At 53.0% G+C, this 20103-nt stretch overlaps 1 protein-coding gene across 1 annotated transcript in view; it reads left to right on the top strand.

Moving 5' to 3' along the window:
- Ube2f (ubiquitin-conjugating enzyme E2F (putative)) overlaps window positions 1-19929 on the top strand; it is a gene marked incomplete at its 5' end in the record, with an annotated part of 35528 nt that extends 15599 nt beyond the window's left edge. The window contains 6 exon segments of the mRNA XM_013508018.1: window positions 7855-7922; window positions 8809-8879; window positions 12437-12494; window positions 13824-13856; window positions 15515-15577; window positions 19704-19929. Coding sequence (XP_013363472.1) covers window positions 7855-7922; window positions 8809-8879; window positions 12437-12494; window positions 13824-13856; window positions 15515-15577; window positions 19704-19754 — 344 coding nt within the window. The 3' untranslated portion in view covers window positions 19755-19929.
- Between the last annotated feature and the right edge of the window lie 174 nt (window positions 19930-20103).

The following is a 20103-nucleotide window of genomic DNA, read 5'->3' as shown; positions in this document are numbered from 1 at the left end:
TCTTGTGATTACGGTTGGGTCCGTTTACTCAGCATCCTCAGACTGCAGCTCACAGTAAACGTGTCCTTCCTCTGCTGTCCAGAGGGTGTCCAGGGCTTCACCCGCTTCCTGAGCCTGAGCTCTGTGGTCCTTGGCTACTCCTAGGCCTGGACCAGTTCTTGCAGGCTGTTGGTGTCATGAGTGGGTTTCCGTCGAGGCTCTCCTCCCGTCCTCCCCCCTTTAAATCTGAAACCCAAGAAAGCTGTGACGGTAAAGATTATGTAGATGTGGCATCTGGGGGGCTCAGCACTGTTCTTGGACGTGGAATGTAATTGTGACTTTGCTATTCACTAGCCCTCAGGTTTAAAAAGGAATACTTACGTTGGTAGCACGTGCACACTGGTCACTGCTGGTCCCTCAAGCCATGCACTCAGCGCACTTCCTTCCTAGCACAGAGGCAGGCCGCGGTTCGGGGTGTCTGTGACTGACAGCTGCAGGGGTTCTTGCTCTGGATTATTAAGAAAACTGGGGGGCTGGGGATTTAGCTCAGTGGCAAAAGCGCCTGCCTGGCAAGCGCAAGGTCATGAGTTCGGTTCCCGGTACCGGAGAAAAACCAAACACCCAGAAAAACCAAAAAAAAAAAAAAAAAAAAAAACTGGGGCAGAGATCTGCCAACTCCAGTACCTGCCTAGTATCACAGCGTTTACAGGAACGCTCTGGAGTCACTGCTTAGCACGGATGAGTTAAAGAGCTACGCCTCATCAGCGGCCGTGCGTGAAGCCGGCAGTTTCGTGGCAGGCTGGCTCGTCACAGCGCTCCCGCAGCCGGATGCAAACCCGGTGACGTGGAGGTTAGAGGTGCTGGAGGGTCACTGCAGTGAGCCTGTCCACATTGGCTAGCATTTTCATAGTTTTTGTTTTTGTTTTGGAGTGGTCCCTCATGCTTAGGGAATATACTTTTCATAGAAAAACCGGGAATGTAATTTGCTGATGGGCAGAGGGAAGCACTGTGTATGGGGGATGTCACCATCAGCGCCCACAAGAGAAAGTGAGACAATGCCAAAGAAGAGCCTGAGGCGGGCCCACCTGTCCCAGCTCTCCAGCATCTGCTGCCTGAAAACCCTAGCCAGCGCACGACCAGCCCTGGTGGCAGCATCGTCCCTGAAGCCCAGCTGCTGCCGCAGTGCAGGCTTTCCCAGAGGGCCCATGTGATCAACAGGGTGATTGACCATGACTTTGTTTGTTTTATCTGTGTGTGTGTTGCATGTGCATGTGTGCATGGGCACACATGGTACTGGGGATTGAACCCAGGGCCTTGGCAATGAGCTACATACACTGCCCTTTGTTAATATTTTTTACTTTCAGTTGTTAAGTTGCCCGGGCTAGGCTCAAACTTGACATCCTCCTCCCTCAGCTGTCCAGAGTACTGTGATTCTCACTCCGTAATTCAGGCTAACCTTGAATTGACTATATAGCCCAGGCTGGTCTCAAGATTTGTGGCGATCCCTCTGCCTCAGCCTCCATAGCGCTGGGATTATAAGCATGTGTCATCATGCCAGGTGCATGCTTACTTTTAAAATTAGCTTTACTGAGGTATAAAAGTGCAGATGGTAAAACGTGCAAATTGGAACTGTGCAGGTTAAGGAGTTTTGAATAATGTGTGTACCAGTTTCACTGTAACTCCAGCACAGGTGACAGACACTTCTGTGACTCCTTTCTGACTCATAGGAAAGATGGCTGCTGACCTAAGAGATTTCCGGTTGTGACACTTGCTGAGCAGCCATGCTGGTGAAGTTTTGTTTTGTTTTGTTTTGTTTTGTTTTGTTTTGTTTTCTAGTACCGGGAATCGAACTCACAACCTCGTGCTTGCCAGGCAGGCGCTGTGCCCCTGAGCTAAATCCCCAGCCCCGATGCTGGTGAGGTTGAGGCGTTCTGCACACTCATCCACACTTGAGTGTAAAATGGTTTGTCACTGTGGTATCATTTGCATTTCCCAGTGACAGATGTTGTGAGCCTGTTTCCTGGTGCTCACTGGCCATTTGTACATTTTGTGTGTATGTTATGTGCCCAAGGCCCATTGAAATCTTTTACTTTGTGGTGTTATGTGTGGCCTGGATACAAGTCCTTTGTCAGGCAGGTGAGCCATGAGTATTTTCTCTGCTCTGTTTTTAATACTCTTTGGTTTGGTTTGGTTTGGTTTGCTTTTTTTTTTTTTTTTTTTTTTGAGATAGGCTTTCCCTTTGCAGCTTAGGCTGGCTTGAACTCATTTTGTACCCCACACTGGCCTCAAACTTGCAGCGATCCTCTTGCCTCAGCCTCCCAAGTACTGGAATTATAAGTGTCCACCACCATACCCAGCTACTCTTTTTGTTGAGAAAGTTTTACTGTTAATCGTACACAGTTTCTCAAAAAAATTTTAATGGTTTAAATGTGCTTTTTGGTCCTGTTAAAAAAGTTCTTTGCTTTCTCTAAGTTGCAAAATATATTCTGTTTTTCTCTAGAAGGTTTGATGAAAAAAGTCTGTTCCTCTTCAGATTTCTCCCCCTCACAGTAGTTGTCTCTGCTGCCACATGTGACCCAGTGGCTCACAGCTGGGGTCAGCGAGGAGAAGGCGGCACTCCCAGCTGCAGGGGTGTCGGTGAAGCGGCCCATGTGGAAGAGCATGCAGGCTGTCACCTGGCGGCCGAGCACACACGTCGTGACCATCCACACCTCAGCAACACAGGCAGAATGCTGCCGCATCCACTACAGTAGCATTCTGTGAGGGAAAAGAATGGCTTACATCTTAGCTAGCTATTCCTTTTTTAATTATTGGTACGTTTTAGATATACGTAATGATAAGTATAGCTGTACATAGGGAATTTGTACCTGTACATGCTATATCTTGCCTCTTCTTTTTTCCCATTCCCTTCCCTTCAACCCCTTTTCCCCTTTTTATTTACAAAACTTTGCAAATCAGTTTTTTTTTCTCTTTGGTCTTTTTGAGACAGGGTCTCACTATGCAGTTCAGGTTGGCCTTGAGCTCACTTTGTAGCCTAGGCTGGTCTCGAACTCACAACCATCTTCCTGCCTCAGCCTCCCGAGTGCTCAGCACCACGCCTGGCTGTAAATCAGTTTTTGTACAGTGACCTTATGTCCTACAACCTTGGGAAACCTGCTTTTAGTACTAGTAGCTGTTAGTAGATCCTGTAGAACTTTCCACGTAACTGCTGTGCCAGCTGGGTAAGAGTTTTACCCTGGCCTTTCAGTGTCTTCTGTCAGTGCTGGGAAGCAAACCCAGGGCCTAGTGTGTACGAGGCAAGTCCTTTCCCACCGAGCTAAACCCCTAGCCCTCCCTTTACATGTACTTGTGTTCCCTCTCTTGCCTTATTTTATTAAGATGTCCCCTGCCTGCTCCTTTTCTTCTTTCACCGTCACGTAACTCACTTGCTGCGTCTCCTCCACGCAGGCGCAGGAGCGCCTGGGAGGGAGGTGCTGTCTCCCTCCTCTGCCCAGTGTGGGACCTGTTGGACGCGTGGAAGGAGGGAGGGGTTTACACTGCAGCTTGCTGGTTTTGACGTTACTGAACACAGAATAGCGGCAGTGTGCCTGGGAACATGATGGTCCAGGACCAGACCCCGCATGCGTTGCTGTTTGTGAGTGAACCCTGTCTCGTGCAGGTGGCGGGCTCCACCCCAACGCTGCCTGTGCACAGGAGTCGGTGGGCCCCTGGAGGTGTTACTGCTATATGCCTGTTGCTTTGGACTTCAAACTTATTATTATTATTTTTGTACCGGCAGTCGAACTCAGGACCTCACACTGACCAAGCAGGCGCTTGTGCCACTGAGCTATATCCCCAGCCCCTGGACGTCAAACTTAAACTCAAAATTAAACCAAAAAAACATAGGAAATATTTTCGTGCTCTTTTAGCTGACTGCTAGGATGGTGGGGCGGCGGGGACGGTGGGGGGGGGGCTTCTTCCATTTTGTTAAAAGCTGGGGTTGGGGCCAGGAATGGTGGTGCATAGGGTGTATTGCCAGCACCCAAGAGGCTGAGGCAAGGAGGATTGCTGCAATTTCCAGGCCCGCCTGAACTGCACAGGGAGACTTGTCTCAAGCTCCCTCCGTCAAAAAAGCAGGGGCTGGAAACCATGACATGAAAGAGCTTTTGCCACCTGCTGCAGGAGCCCTCCCCTGCGGTGCCTGCGCCCAGCGAAGCCATCGCCGCACTCCTGTAGCTGAGCTCAGCCACATGCGCTCTTCCCTCAGAGCACGTGCTTTCGCTCAGAGGGAGCGTGGCCTTCTTTCCAACCTACCTTCACCGAGGGCCTTGAAACGACTCACCGCAGGCTTCGCGTTTGCACCTCAAGCGTGGGGTTGGCAAATCCGGCTCGGTCAAGCACACATCTGCCAGCTACATTACCGAGAGCCTGGTCAGTCATCCGCGCGGCCTGTCCCCCGCTCTCACTGTGGGCCCAAGCCGCGGGCTCGCTCAGCTCTCGGGATGGGGTGCCGCCCTGCCTTCAGGATGCAGGCGGAAGTGACGGAGTGAAGTTTGGACCCCCGCCGCCAGGCCGCGCTGTCTGCACCCGGGAATCGTCCCTGTGCGCAGACCCGGGCTGCGGTGCGCATCAGCCTTTCGGAGCGGGTGTGAGGCACGAAAGCACGGCCCTCCGCACGCCCAGCGGCCCACCAGCGCTACACTGCGAGCCACAGCGCAGAAACCTTGCTGTGTCCAGGCGGGAGCATCGCACGCGCACGCCCGCCGACAGGAAGGGTGGTGGTTCCCTGCAGCGGGTTTCGGTTGTGGTGAGCCTGCTCCAAGGCAGGCTGGCAGGGTAGGGAGAGCTGCCCACCTGCCGGCCTGGGGCAGAGAGGAGGCAGGGAGCACGAGAGATACGCCCTCCAAGCCCTCCCTACCCCCGCCGGCCGCTCCTGGCAGCGCCTCGGGCTCGAACTGCAGGCGGCGGAGCCTGTGATGCGTGCCCGGTGACCTGGCCTTGCAGCGGAGCGCGGCCGGGAGCCCCGCGGGGCGGCCCCGCTGTTTGAGCGGGACGAAGGGGTGACTGCGGGTAGGAGCGCCGGCCTCAGAGCGCAGTGATCGCGCCTTCCCGGAGAGTCGAGGCTCGGCGGAACCGGGAGAGCAAAACCTCCCCCGGGGAGGCTGGACCAGGCGCGACGCTCCCGAGGGCCGGAGGGGGCGGCTGCAGCTCACAGTGGAGGGGAGCGTCTTCCCCCAGCGGCAGGGCCCCAGCTAGCCGAGGGGAGCGGCCCGCCCCGCAGCCGCAGGCGGTCCCACGAGCTGGCCCGCAGGCGTCCCCGGACACGACGGGCAGGGCTGAGCGAGGAGCTCCGCAGGCTCGGAAGGACCGGCCAGGCCGTCCGCCCCGCAGTGCGTCCGAGGCAGTGCCGCCTGCACGGCGGAGGGGCGGGCGCCGCGCTCCCCCGGGGCTGGAGGACCAGGGCAGGAGTTGCTCTTGGGCGCCCCCTGCGCAGGGTAGGCGGGTCAGGGGCTCTCGGCTAGCCCCGCGGGGTGTAAGCGGATTGGAAGCGGGTCCTTGACTCGGGGACTTGCTTCGTGAAAGGGAAAGAAGTCAGAACTGCCTGTTCTTGCTTCCAGTGAGTTAAGAGACAGTTACCGACTGAGATTCTCCGGGATTCCTCTCTGGAGCTGGTAGGCAGCCGAGGCGTGGAGGGGGTTGCGGTGCGGCTGGCGGGAGAGGCCAGTACCGCTCTGCGGACAGACGTGCGCTGGGGCTGGCCCTCCTGGGGAGGACGGCGCAGGTTAGCGCGGTGGGGTCAGGCCTCTGTGCTCACACCCTAGGGGGCGCCGGGCTGGGGCGGAGCTGGGGGTGGAGCGCTCCATGCCAAAACCAGAAGCTAGGACAAAGCTCCGGCTACCTCCTACTTGTTTCCTTCTGTTTCAAGGTGCCTCTTACTTGTTTTTTTTTTTTTTTGAGACAGGGTCTCACTGTTCAGTTCAGGCTGGCCTTGACTCACTTTCATTTGTCTCGAACTTGCAGCAGCAATCCTCCTGCCTCAGCCTTCCAAGTGCTGGGATTACAGGCGTGCGCCACCATGCCCGGCTCAGGTGCCTCTTACTTGAAAAGTTCTCATGTAATTAAACATTTGCCTTCACCAGTGTCATTTCCAAAGACTGTGGTTTCAGGCACAAATCCCAGGGCATTTATAAGAATTAGAAATATGAGTGTCAAGTAAAGTGGGGGCAAAACAGAATAATAAATGCTGTAGGGTGGTTAAACAGCCAATGAGAAAAAATGAATACGATTTGATTCTGCTTAATGAGTGAATCAGCTGATTAAATGTGATATGCTAAACCACAAAATTTCTAGAAGATACAGACGTGCACTTGTGTAATCTTGTTGGGAAAGACCTTTTTAATGCATGAGTCCAAAGACAAAGAAAGACTGGCTTCATAAGAATGGAAAACTAGCTGGGTGTGGTGGTGCATACCTATAGTTCCAGCACTTGGGAGGTTGAGGCAGGAGAATCACTGCAAGATTGAGGCCAGCCTGGGCTACATATTGAGTTTGAGACCGGTTTGGGCTACACAGTAAGACCTTGTCTTAAAAAGAAACACCCCCCACCCACCCCCGCAATAGAAAACTAGTTTTCAGGATCAGTGAAATCAAAAGGCAAACAGCAGACTAAGAAAAATTACTTATGACATATAGAAGGCAAAGGTGAACTTTTTTAAGGGCCTTTTTTAAAAAATTGATAAAAGATGAATATCTCAGTTAGCAACAGTTTAAAAAAACCAGTTCAGTTATTGAAAGAAAAAAGAGATGCCAGGAGGGATGGCTCATGCCCATAATCCCTGCACTCGGGAGGCTGAGGCAAGAGGATCACTGGGAGTTTGGGGCTAGCCCCAGCTATAAAGTGTGTTTAAGGCCAGCCTGAACTGCATAGAGACACCCTGTGTCAAAAAGACAAATGGCCAATTACTTGATATAAATGTCAGCATCACTAGTGTGCTGCAGATGGATGTAAAAAGCAAAGGAAGTAATTTTTTTCTTGTGTCAGATTGGCAAAGAATAAAAACAATAGAGTCCAGGTAGCACCCTCTTTAACTGCTGGGCAGTATGAGATGAGACAGCCTCAAAACTCTCGGGAACGGTGCGTTTCTGTGGTGCGTGTGGTGCTGGCAGCCTGCAGCCAGTGTCCCTTTGATGTAAGCGTTGAGGGAAGTCCTGAGAGAGAACATCGCAGATGTGTTCGTGGTGGTGAGTGTGTGGGAGGTTGAGCTGTCATTTTAAAGGTGGCACTCGTGCGGCTTGGGAAGCTGGAAGTTTTCTGGGCAGCCACTTCCTAGTCCAGTGGAAAGGGGCTACTCTGGGGGGGTCAGCAGGTTTGAGGGCCTGGGTATCCTCTCGCATGCCTTCCAGGGCCAGCTTCTCTGTGGTACCCATGGTGCCCTGAGCCTGGAGCCCTGCCTGGGAGAGGGTGGCTAGGTGCTTGGGACCTCGACTGAGAACTTGGGTGTCGTGCAGTCCTGGTCCCTAAGAGCCTACGCTCCCGTGGGAGGCCAGTCTCAAGCAGAGCGAGGACTGGCTCAGGCAGGCAGGCAGGCATCGAAGTGGGGAGGTGTTGCTCTGGAGAGCTGAGTGGTAGGGTGAGAGGGCCCAGTTTTGCAAGACTCCTCACCTTCACCCGGGTGTGGCATGCCTGCCAGTGAGGGATATGGGGCCCAAAGATGGCCAGGGGCACTGGGTGGGGCTCCCATGAGCTCACCCTTGGTGAAGGAGCCAGGGACTCTGCAGTCCTGGTTCTAACCTCTTGAATCTCCTTCATGTTCGCATATCCTGACTGAATATTGGCTTTTGTTCTCTGCTTTTTTTAATTTAAAGAATTTTTTGTTTTGCTTTGTTTTTTGACAGATGAGGGTTATTACCAGGGTGGAAAATTCCGGTTTGAAACTGAAGTTCCTGATGCGTACAACATGGTGGTGAGTAGCCTGTTCAGCCCAACTCCCCAGCCTGGCTGTGCCTGCTGCTGGTCACCCTGTCGCCCACACGGGCTCAGCACAACCCCTGTGCTTCTGTGCTGAGTGCCACCCGGCAGCAGGGTCTGAGTGTTAGTACGGAGGTATGTCCATTCTATGCCAGGCGGTCTGCCTGTGTATTTTATGCAACTGTTATTTGGCAAATAAGAAGAAAGGTATTTTTACTTTGACTCACTGGTTTTGTTTATCGTATGAGGCCAGAATTCTGTAAGTCTATAAATAATGTGCTGTAGAATTGAGGGCATAATGACTTGTTAAGCTGTAAACAGTTTATACCCAGAGTGTAACCCCAAGACCCTCCTCAGTAATTGTCACATCAAATACCACCGCGTCTCCTTCCTTTTGAGGAGCCTGCAAAGCCATCGGGGAGGTGAGAGAAAGTCTGGAAAGCTGGTAGTGGTGCAGGGGTAAATAGCAGACTGACAGATAGATGGCAGGAAGCTCAGGGACGGGCATCCTGAGAGAGCACGGCTGTGCAGACAGCCAGCGGCCGTGTAGACAGGAGCTGGCCCCCGTATGGCCAGTGTCAACCAGCCCCAGACACCAGCCACCTTCAGTGGCTGCAACACTTGTGTTGGAAGCCAAATCTTAGTTTACAGAACTTGATTTTTCCCAGGCTGCTACAGTAAGAGTTCTTTATGGAGATGAGGAATAGTTGGCAATCTGAGGCCAAAAAACAAGGACATTTAGGTGCCTTGTGGGCGCTGGCGAGCTGCATTTGGGGCTGAGCCAGCCTGGAGTTGACAACTAGCTGGGCCGCAGAGGGGCTGGGGACTGAAGGCATGGTGTGGGGAGACCGTTGTCACAACAAGGGTTCTGTCTGTTGCAGCCTCCCAAAGTGAAGTGCTTGACCAGGATCTGGCACCCCAACATCACAGAGACAGGGGAAATCTGTCTCAGGTGAGTGTCGCCTCCCTCTGCCCCTGAGTGCTTGTGTGTGAGCTGTGGCCTCCTGGTACCTGCTCTCCTGTGAGAGACGCTGAAGCCCGTCCCCACACACTGCTCCCGACAGGGCCTCCGGCGGGGCCTGGGTGCAGGCTGTTCCTCTGTGCTGCCAACTTCCCTGCCTCCTTCAGTGAGGGACCACCTTGCCTGCGTGGGACTGATTCTAGCAAAGAGGACAGAGTAAGACTGGTGGAAGCCAGGAGAGGAAGCATCGCTGACAGTCTAACAGACCTGGGGGTCCCTCTCCATGGGGGAGGGTGCACTCCACCAGACGGGGGCTCTCCAGGGGTGTGGGGAATTTTCCACAGGGGGCCTGGCTGTGTGCAGGGGCCCGCTGGACCTTGCCGCTCTCTGGTGGCACTGAGTTGGGCTCAGCAGCGCCTCCAGTGGGCGTGTGGAGTAGAGAACTGGAAAGGTGCGGGCGGGCTTCCTGGGCCTGTCCCTGTGTGTAGGAGGTGGTGGTGTCTCACAGGGGGCTCCGGACCAGGCTGGAGCAGAGCGCGTGGGCACAGCATGGGAGTGGGCAGGAGGCCCCGGGGGAGGGGCGGCGTTTTCCCCAGTGGGATTCTGTCCTGGTCAGCCTGGACTGCTGTGATCTGGGCGTTCTCAGCTCCCTAGGCCCCCCGTCCTCTCTCCAGTGAGTCGGTCACTGGCCACCAGTCAGTCACCTTGGAAGGAAGCCTTCCATCGGCCCTGTCCTGTCCCAGCAGTGCCGCGCATGCCCCCGGTCCCCTTTATCGGTGTGTGTGCTGTTGGCCTCATCAAATGGCAGTGCAGGCGGCGTGGCTTTTCTCAAGGCATCTTCGCTTTGCCCTGTCTGTCCTTAAATACCGAACCATAGCCCCACCTGGCGGCAGCGGCGAGCAGGACGTGCTGGCTGGCTCTGTGGTGTGCCATACTCCCCTCCCTTGTGTCCCCTGCCTTAGTCAGAACTGGGCCCAGAGTAGTAATGCCAGGCTTCACTGTCACACTCTTCTGGGAAATCAGGTGATTAGCAGAAGGTGCCAGCAGTGAGCAGGTGGTAGCCTGACAGGAAAGCTACCAAGCTTAAAGTGAACATTGTTCAGTGTGTTGTTAAAATTAAAAATACAGCCGGACATGATGGCACATGCCTGTAAGCCCTGCACGCTGGGAGACTGAGGCATGAGGATCATAAGTTCAAACCCAGCTTAGGCGTCTCAGTGAGACTCTGTGCCAAAATTAAAAAGGGCTGAGGATGTAGCTCAGTGTGAAGGTCCTGGGTTCAGTCCCTGTTACTACATAACAAACTAACAAAAAGCCGTAAGCACAAAACTGAAAGAGAAAAGCTCCACTGGACAAATATCCTTGTGTGTAAATAGCCCTTAGTGCTCATGAGAAAGATGGAGGGTGCCCCTGGAAAACGAGTGCCGGCCACACAGAAGCGTACGGACGGGACAGCAGGACTGCCTTGGAGGGTGCATGGCGTGGACACCTGTGCTGGTCCTTCAGGATGTGGTCTGCACCTGACGTGTGTTTACACGTGGTTGTGTAACTCGTCAGCTTGTCAGCTCACTGCTAGGGGTTTAAACTAGGAAGTCCCACACCACGTCCACCAGTGTCCTGCACGGAGGGCATGAGCTTGGCTGGGCAGCTGTTCCCTGGGTCTCTTGGTCCAGGGAGAAAGGCTGAGCTTGCCGCAGCAGCATGGCTCTGGGAGCGTCTGCCGGGTTCTCCCCACGGGCCCCTGTGGCCCCTGTGCCTCTTCTGGTACTCGGGAGCACTTCCCTCATGTGGAGGCTGCCTGGGCCCATTCTGTTGTCCTTCTGTGCCTGCTCACAGGGCTGCCCGGCCCTGCAGGGCCGTTGCTCTGCGGCTGTCCCTGGAGTCAGGCTCCACGGCAGGGTGGGGGCCCAGGTCGGGAGCTCGGTGGTCGCACTTCAGCGCTATGGTCCTGGAGTCACTAGGGCCCCCTCTGTCCCCTTGCTTAGTGACCTCCTGCTGGCAGTGCCTGCACATGAGGTCCTCTGCTGGCACTGCCATCTACCGCCAGATGAGAACTTCTGCAGCCACTGGAACACTGCCCCTCTCACGGCTGGTGGCCCTTGCTCCCCAGCTGCCTGCCTTCAGGTGTGGGGCCCTCGTGCGTACTTGCGGCTGACAGAAGCTGACAGCCAGCTCATTCCTCGCCCCCTCCCTCCCTGCCTGCTGCGGACCGAGCCAGGCTGGTGGAGAGCGGCTTGTGTGCCTGCTTGTGTGGGGCACAAGAGAGAGCGGAGACAACTGGAGCTTGTGTGGGGCCTAAGGAGAGGGCCGGGCTTGCTCAGAAATAATTTCCCGTCCTGTGACATGTGCTCTGCTGGGGCAGCAGGCTGTTAGGACTCCACAGGTGACTTCTAGAAAGCATTCAAAAGCTGTGAAATTTCAGGTCCTCTTAAATAAGATTCACCAGTGCCTCTGCAGGGTAGAAAGACGTCCAGCCAACTAGTAGGGTATGCGATTTTCCTTCTCTTTTTAAAAGCTCAGTGTAAACTTTCGTGCTTAAATTAAGGTTGATTATATTTTTCTAACTGATTTTCATAGACAATTAGGATTATAGTTTAAAAAAAAATTACAGTTTTGATTCAAAGTCTGCTTATCTACGTTTTCTCCTGACCTAAATTGACTTAATGAATTTGGTCATATTGTACGCTGTTTAAACTTGTCACAGGTAACAGTTACAGCCCTTTATAAAAGCCTGATAGGACCATCTTAACACAGTGACTTCTCTGTATAGATCAAAGCCATGCACAACAGAACTAACAAATGCAAAGGTAACTGTCCGCAGAAAGAAGCTTGACAATGAACTGTAGTTTTCCAAGTATGGGACATGATTGATGGGAGAAAATGTAACGTGCATCTGAGCAGGCACAGGACCTCAGCACCCCTGGGAAACAGCACCCTTTCACCCAGGTGCACCGCCCTAGCCCGGGCTAACGCCACAAGATGCTGCTACCTGAAAATTTGCACCAATCTGCTGAAGTTTCCCTTTTGAAAAGCTTTTTTAAAAAGCCAGTCATTAAGATGTCATGTTTCAGGAGCCCCTGTGCTTGCAAGCCCCTGGGGCGTGGCGTCCAGGCTCCTGGTGGCTGCCCCAGGGTGAGCTTGTCCCTGGGCCTTTCTTTCCTGGGATGATAACTGTGGTGCGTTAGAATTGTGCCTGACCTGCAGATTGTAACCTGGGAGCCTCGTTATTCCCGTGTCATTCTCTGAATATTGAAATGACAAATGTTGTGTGTTGTTTGTAGCATACTGAAAACTTCCTTGTCAAGGATTAAGGACTTGTGTGTAGAGTGAATAAGGAAAATGTACAGGGTTCCAACTGAGTGTGTGCCTAACCTTGGAGGTAGACAGAGCAGTCCTCAGCAGGGCAGGAAGCCAAGCAGCCTAAAGAGAGAAGCAGCTGCTCTCCTTATCCCTCGCTGCGAGGCCGCAAGCTTGCCTTTGAGGGGCGCCTGCGGCTCGGGTGCCTGTCGGCCTTTTTGCGCTGAGTGCCTTGTGTTTCTCTGTTTCAGTTTACTGAGAGAACACTCGATTGACGGCACTGGCTGGGCTCCCACAAGAACGCTGAAGGTGAGAGTTGGCTCCTTTGGGTCCCAGTCCCTCCCAGGGCCTCGTCCTTAGGCACCCATCTCCTGGGAGAGCAGCACACGGCCAGGTCATCTGGCTGGACATGAGTCTTTGGGGGTCAGCAGTAGTGGCGTCCAGGAGGCAGAGAGAAGCCTGGGGCAGGTGTCAGCCACGCCGCCAGCCACCACAGGAAACGCGTGGCCCTTATTACTCACAGGGATAGCTCAAGACCTAGGTGCTCAAGAGAAAGAGCTGCACACTGGCGTGGCGATCACTCCCTGTGGTCAGGGGACTATCACATGGTGGGCGACGGTCACCAGTGGGCACCATGAGCGCACAGTGCAGGAAGGGACCTTTGGACTGCCACCTGGTCTCAGGGAAACTGCTGACCTCACAGCACTGTGAGCCATTTCCTCCCAGGCTGCGGTCTCTGCCACACGGCAGCCCAGCTGGGCCTTCCTGCAACGCTTCGCCAGGCGGGGCCCTCTCCTCCTGCAGCCCTGCCCAGTGGCTGCCGCTGCCGCTGGAGCCTGTGCGCAGGGAGGGGGCACTAGCTTAGCCTACTGAGTGGCCCGCCTGGCCACCTCCTTCCTCACCAGACAAGGTGCTTGTCCTCCGCTCCCGCACTAGCCCTGGACAGCAGGAGTCGGGACCGGGTGGCCGGGGGAAGAGGAAAGGCAGGTGAGGGCAGGTGAGCTGCCAGCCAGCAGAGGATGGGTGCATCGTGAGAACCAGCTTACGAAGGGTGCACTCCAGCTGCTGCAGAGGCGGATGGACGGGACTCTGTGGTCACCACAAATCAAGAGTCAAGACAGACAGCAGCACTGGTTTCCAGTTCTATTTTAGTGAAAATGTCTGATCCTTGAGATGTGCACTTCCTTCAATCCTTAAAGGGAAGAAGGCAAAGGTGTTAAGAGGGTACTGGATATGGGCAGTTAGCCTGCCCGTGACCCTAAAGGCACAGTTGGTGTTAAAGGCTGCAGGATTTGTTTGAAAGTTGCTTGGCTGAAGGCTGAAGGCTGTGGTGGTGGCAGGCGGAGGGTTGCCGGTGGCGCTCAGGGTGCACATGAAGCTAGCGTGCTTGCTGCCGGGTCTGAGTGGGGCCGTGAGTGCCCCTTAGATTTTACTCATTCTATGACTCTGGGTCTTTTTATCTTCCCGGGGTTTGACAAAAGGTGCTTTCCAGGAGAAAGGTTGTTTTCATTTCCTGTCTTCAGGAAACACCGCCTGCTGAAGACAGGTTTTGATACGGAGCAAGACGTGTTTCTTGGTCCTGGGTTTAAGACTTCAGTGCACAGGAGCCTGAAAGTTGTTTTCTGTTTTCTGTTTCAGGATGTTGTTTGGGGATTAAACTCTTTATTCACTGTAAGTATATGGTTGCACACCCAGGTCCTTGCTTTCCCTGGCCTCAATTTGCATGGCACCTCAAGAGTAATAACTGGGGGGAGGGTCATGTGCACCCCCTGCACGCTTGGCCTCCTGCGTTGCTGTCATGCGTAGAAGTGGAGCTGTGACATGGGGACCAGGCACGGTGGGGCAGCCCTTTGTTTCTTGACTCATAAAAGGGCTTTTGGAGGAAAAAGTTTCAGTGGTCCCTCTCTGAGTCAAGAACCCCAGGTCCCTTGGGGAACGGCCCATCTTGGAGAGTCTGTGCATAGCCTCCTCTGGTGCCCCCAGGCCCAGTGCCCCTGCAGCAGTCCTCCTGCCCCCTCCTGCCCCTCGCCTCCTCCTGTCCTCTGGGGCAGCGCTGGGGACTGAACCCAGTACCTTCACACTGAGCTACATCCTCAGCCTTTTATTCTTTTATTTTGAGACAGAGTATTGCTAAGCTGTCCAGACAGGGCTCAAACTTTCAGTCCTCTTGCCTCAGCCTCCCAAAGTGCTGGGGTTCCAGGCATACACCATGCCTGGCTTGTATTCTTGTTTTTATGTTCAGCCAAAGCTAGCAGATCCTCAAGCTAAGCTGTGGAGATGTGGTGCGGCCCACCAGCTGCCATCTCCAAGTACTTCACAGTTGCCAACCCTAAAGAGTCAATCAAAAGTCTGAGTTCAGCCTATAGTGTTATTCTAATCAGTGTATTTTCTTAGGGCAAATATATGGTAAAGACAGTAAACAATTTCATATCTCTAACGTTGCCTTTCTATACATTAAGAATTGCATAAAATACACTTCGTTTTTTCGTTTCCTGACCTTGGAATCTAATTTTCCCACTCTGAATAACCACAGAGATTTGCCATTTTTCTTTGCTATGTTTCTGCTATATTACTGGTTACACACATACTTTCTCCAGATCAAGAATACAGTCTCCAAGAGTAATATAATTCCTAAAGAGGAACATGGCTGCCCTCGCTGTGCCCTGTCACTGTGGACACCGCAGCGGCTTCAGCAAATCTTGTTGGGTTGGAGGGGGAGGAGTGTGTGGGTGAGATGGGCCTCTGCTTCAAGTCCAGAGAGTTTCTGGTTAGGAGGAGAGGAGGCAGCCAGTGCTTCTGGGGGCAGGGGCGGGGGCGGGGGCAAGCCTGACAGTGCTGCCCACATTGATCTGGCTCTAGACCGAGGACACCCCAGGCTATGAGTGGTGTCAGAAGGTCAGTCAGGGAGGTCAGCAGGGTCAGGGAAGCCACCAGCACTCAGGGGCGCATGTGCCCGTCATTAAGGATGTTCAGAGGAACATGAATGTGTCTAAAAAGAGAACAGGTTTTTTATTTGGAAATACTCGTAGAAGTGGTTGGCTTTGTCCAATTATCCAAAATGGAAATTGATGTGACTATCACCCCGTCACCTGGGCTCAGGCAGCTGTGTGTAAACATCCCGGACTACCTCCCGCAGCTGCCAGCCACCACTGAAAGAATCCATGTGTTCTGTGCTCTTCCATCAGGACTGAGGACCCCAGGGAATCCTCAGCTCTCTCAGTCAGCCTGGCACTCGCTACTTAGACTCCTCTTGCTGCTTTGAGTGACGGTGCTCGACAGCAGGATAGTAGGTTGTTTCCAATGTGTACTCTGGCTTTCTCTCCTTTAAGGATCTTTTGAATTTTGATGACCCACTGAATATCGAAGCTGCAGAACATCACTTGCGGGACAAGGTAAGCTCATGACAGCTCCCTCCAGCCTGGCCCGCTGGGTAGAGAGACAGTGACCCTGTGGCCTGGAGGAGGGAGACGTGGAAAGCAGGGCATTGGAAAGGCGTGACATCACCTAGTGGGACCTTAGGAACTTGTGTCACCTGAGGCCAGAGAAACAGTTGGATCAGGTGTGATTTCCTGTAAGGGTCAGGATGAGTGGAGTGACACAGGCAGTGACTCCTTCCCCTTGGGAACAGGACAGGATGGGGAGTGTCCGGGCCAAGCCCCAGGGCCCCCACACCCTCCGCTGTGCCCTCCCGTACATGCTGGGTTTCACTTTTACCCAAATTGTGCAATCCTGTTCATTACTCTTAATCTTCGATTCCTTGTTTAAAAATTAACCCTTCCCTTCTAAGCCAATGCACAGAACTTTGCTTCATTTCAGCAGCTACCTTACATTCTGTAAGGTGGCTTTACCATAGCTTTGTTTAAAACCATTCTCTCTTTGGTGGGCATTCAGGTTTTTTTCCCCTGGGATATTTTTCCAGCTATAAGGGGTAAGTCAGTAAACTTTTGCTGTACTTCTATGCTTAAATGCTAGTGTTGTGTTCTTCCAGGGTCCTGGAAGTGGGGCCCTGGTGCAGAGGTGATGTGTGTCCTTAGCACAGCCCTTGTCGGGCTGTTTTCCATGCAGCACGAGTGCGCAGGCACCTACTTCCTCCTTCCCTCAGGAAACACCTTGGGGACCGGGGTTCCTCACTCAAAGGTGAGTGAACCCCTAGCCTAGGAGCATAGCTGTCAGTCTCCATCCGGCCTGCTCCGGGTGGATGTGAGATGCGTCAGCAGAACACCTGTTGAGAAGATTGTTTACCTAGAGGCAAAATGTCCAGGCCCTCTGGGAGAGAAGGGGCAGAGGAACCAAGCTAGTACTGTGGTTCCTGTCCCTGGAGGAGAGGGTGCAGGGCAGGGCCTGTCCCGTCTGATGAGAGGAGGCAGGGTGCTTTGTGGGCTCTGCACCAGCTCAGCTGCCCGCCACTTGCTTGCCCTGTGGGCTCTGAGCAGAGTTCTGGACGCCCTGGGGCTCAGAGCCTGAGCTTGGTTCCACACGCTGCTGGTCCTGCACCACAGCCTGGGGCCAGTGCACTGGCTCCTCCTGGGCCTGGCACTGGGCTTTACCCTGCTTACTCTGAGTGAGGCAAACAGAGGAAGGGCCTGGGCAGGAGCAACAGCCTTTTGTCCTGAGGTGGGACTTCAGGCCTTTGAGACACCCTCTGAGATTGCAGTGGCTCTGGGGACGCCGGATGTGGCCTTGAGGGGTGTTACGGTTTGTGTCTGAATGTCCCCCTAGAGCCTAATGGGGGTGGGCTTTTAGAGTCTGATTGATTCATGGTGCAATGCTGAAATTACGGATGTGAGGCAGGTGTGAGGCAGGTAGTTGGCATAGTGTAAAAGAGAAAAAGAGGCTGCTTGTTGCTGCTCCTCTCCTTTGCTCTTGCTGCTTTTGCTGTGTTCTGCCACCATAAATGGTTGCCCTCTGCCATGTGCCACTCTGCCTTAGAGCCAGCCAAATGTAGACTAAAACCCCCACAAAATGTGAGCTAAATCAACTTTTCTTCCCTTAATTTTGGGCGTTATATGTTTTGTCTCAGCAACAAAAAAAAAAGTAACTAAGACAGAATTTGGTACCAGGATTGGGGTTGTTGCTGTGACTATACTTGACCATGTGGTTCAAGAGCCTTTAAAAATGGCTTATGGGAAGTGTTTGAAAAGGTTCAGAGGTGTCACCTAGGAGAGTAGAGCTGGAACGCCTTCGTTCTGTGGGAGATTCTCCTCAGAGCTCACAACACCAGAAGACTGATAAAAATCCTGCCCACAAAGACCAGGTACAGGAGGTTTCTACTGGGAAGGACTGCATTGGGTGCTAGACTCCAGATGATACATGTTATGGTTTGGCAGAAAGTTTGTGTGCATTTTGCTAGTGTCCAAAGACTTTGCCTGAGACTAAGATTAAGGGCGTTGGACTAATTAATCTGGCAAAAAAAATTTCAAGACAGTTAAATGTTGAGACAGTGGCATGGCTATTATCGGGGGCTTTCAGCCAGATTTATGTTAAAAATCAAAAACAGAAGAGCCCAGTAGGATGATTTAAAATGTGAGTTTGGCTAAAGAAAAAGCTCTGGTAAAGCTATAGATTGCAAAGGTAAAATTAAAGAGATCTCCATTGCTAAAAATAAATAAATAAATAAATAAATAAATAAATAAATAAAAGTGATGGCCTGAGAGCATCACCAAAAATAGCAAGTCTCCACTCTGCAGCCTCAGAACTGCAGAGGTAAAGGCTTTGTTCTAAAAAAAAAAGCCACAGAGTGCCATGTTCCAAAATGGCAGCGGTGGCCACACCATGTTCCAAAATTGCAGCAGCGTAAAAAATTTGTTCCTCAAAATCAGGTTCAAAGTGCCCAGTGAGCCAAACACTTAAACCCTATGGCCAAAAAAAAAAAAAGCTTGGCTACTGCACCAGATGACAACAAACCTTAACATCATCCATGTGACACTAATTTTAAACACATACAAAATACAGGAGTTCTGAGGTTAAAAAAACTTCCACCTCAATTTCAAAAGGCCTAAGAGGCTAGATAGTGTGGCCCTAAAAAAATAATATATAAAGCTATAAATAAAAAGCCTAAACTACAATAAAAACCTCAAAAAATTAAAAAAGCCAAAATATAAATTGTCCCAAAAAAGCTACAAAAAACCTCCAAAGTGGGCCTAAAAAAACAGCTGTAAAAGCTACAACCACGAAAAGTGCCATAGAGATAGAGTCGTAGAAGCCCTTCAAAGCTCACGACGTGCCACAAATTGCTCCCAATGCTGAACATAGAACTACAAGACTCAATATTTGCCCTGCTAAGTTTTAGACTTGCTTTAGACCCATTCCTTTATATTCCCGTTTATAACGTTTAAAATAAAAATATTTATTTTGTGTCATTAAATATTAAAAATGTTTAACTTTTCATTTTTACAGGGGCTCACAGCTAAAAGTTTATCTTAAATCTCAAGAGGAGACTTAAGACTTACACTTTTCAATAATGCTAAACTATTAAGACTTTAACAACTCTTAACAATAGACTAAAATGCCTTTTACATAAAGAGATATATATGAGTCTTTGGGGGCCGAGGACAAAAGGGGCTTTTACTAGGGGCTGCTTTGTACACAGCCCCGTCAGAGGTGAACCAGGGGCTCTGCCGCAGCCGGGTCGGGGCAGGTTGAGGGGTTGGCAGCTGTCCCCCAGGGTGAGGGCGCAACCCATTTCTCACCCTGAGCGTGGGAGTGGTCCCAGAGCAAGGCTACCCTAGCCTGGAGCGGGTTCCTATGCTGGTTCAGTGTGTGGAGGGCAGGTGCCTGGTGCCTGGCTGGCTGGGTCAGTGACCCTGCAGAAAGGAGCAGCAGACGGGGTCTCCCACCTGAATGTGTGGCACCTTAGCATGCGCTGGCCCGGCCTGGCCCAGTGTGTGCCAGCTTAGCGTGCCCTGCATGGTACAGTCCAGGACGTGAACTGTGACAGCTGCTGTGTCCCCTGAACAATGAGGGCTGTGTGGCATTTCGAGTCACTTTTACCTCCGTCCTGTGAGAGTTTGCACTTAGCACTGGGACAGCAGATCTGGAACAAAGCTGGAGCAGCGGCCTGGATTGGAGAGAGCTGTCCTGCCAGCAGTGGTCTGGTGGAGTCCTGGGCTCCCACGGCCTTGACATCAGAGGCCCCAGGCACCCCGGTGGCCCGGGTTTCCTGCTGCTGAGGACAGAGAGCTCCAAGGATTCCTTCCCCAGGTGGGGTGGCCAGCCTGCAGGTGGGGCGGGCACATTCTGAGTAGGCAGCAAGCCCCAGGCGAGTCACACCGGAGACAGGGTCTCCCCGAGAGCAGCAGCCACAGTCGTCCTGTCTGCAGGCGGAGTCTGGACGCGCCCACACTGTGCCAGCTTTACCCTCCCATCTGCACAGTTAGGGATGGGCGGGCTCCTTGTAGGTTCTCTCTGCCCACACCTCACCTGCCCACCCCTGCACGGCAGTGTGGAACAGTGGCCCTTGGCCCTGCGTCTCCACTGGGCCTCTGCCCGGAGGTCTCACTCTTCCTGCTCCCTCCACAGGAGGACTTCCGGAACAAAGTGGACGACTACATCAAGCGCTACGCCAGATGATGAGGAGGACGCTGCGGCCAGGGGCCACGCAGCCCTGCTCCCGTCCTCGTGCCCCTCTGCCCCGAGGCTCGTCCCTGTCCTGCGGCTGCCCTGTCCTGGCGAAGACGTCCTCCTGACTGCCCACTGTAGATGGGGAGTGCAGCATAAATACAGCAGGAAAGTGTGTCTGGCTCTAGAGCGTTGTCTGCTTCCCTTAACGTGTTTACTTTCCCGAAACTGCTGTCTAGGCTGGCAGGGAACCGGAGGCGGCCATCCTGAACTCAGCCTCTGGCTCGAGCTTGCTCCCCGCCCCCGCCAGGGGGAGCCGCGCGGGGATGGACGGGCGCGCCCAGTGTCCTTGCAGATGGGC

This window comes from Chinchilla lanigera, unplaced genomic scaffold (genome assembly GCF_000276665.1).
Source record: "Chinchilla lanigera isolate Chin_1 unplaced genomic scaffold, ChiLan1.0 scaffold00141, whole genome shotgun sequence".
Taxonomy (NCBI): Eukaryota; Metazoa; Chordata; class Mammalia; order Rodentia; family Chinchillidae; genus Chinchilla; species Chinchilla lanigera.
The sequence above is the reverse complement of the archived record's forward strand: the minus strand, read 5'-3'. Positions and strand labels throughout refer to the sequence as shown.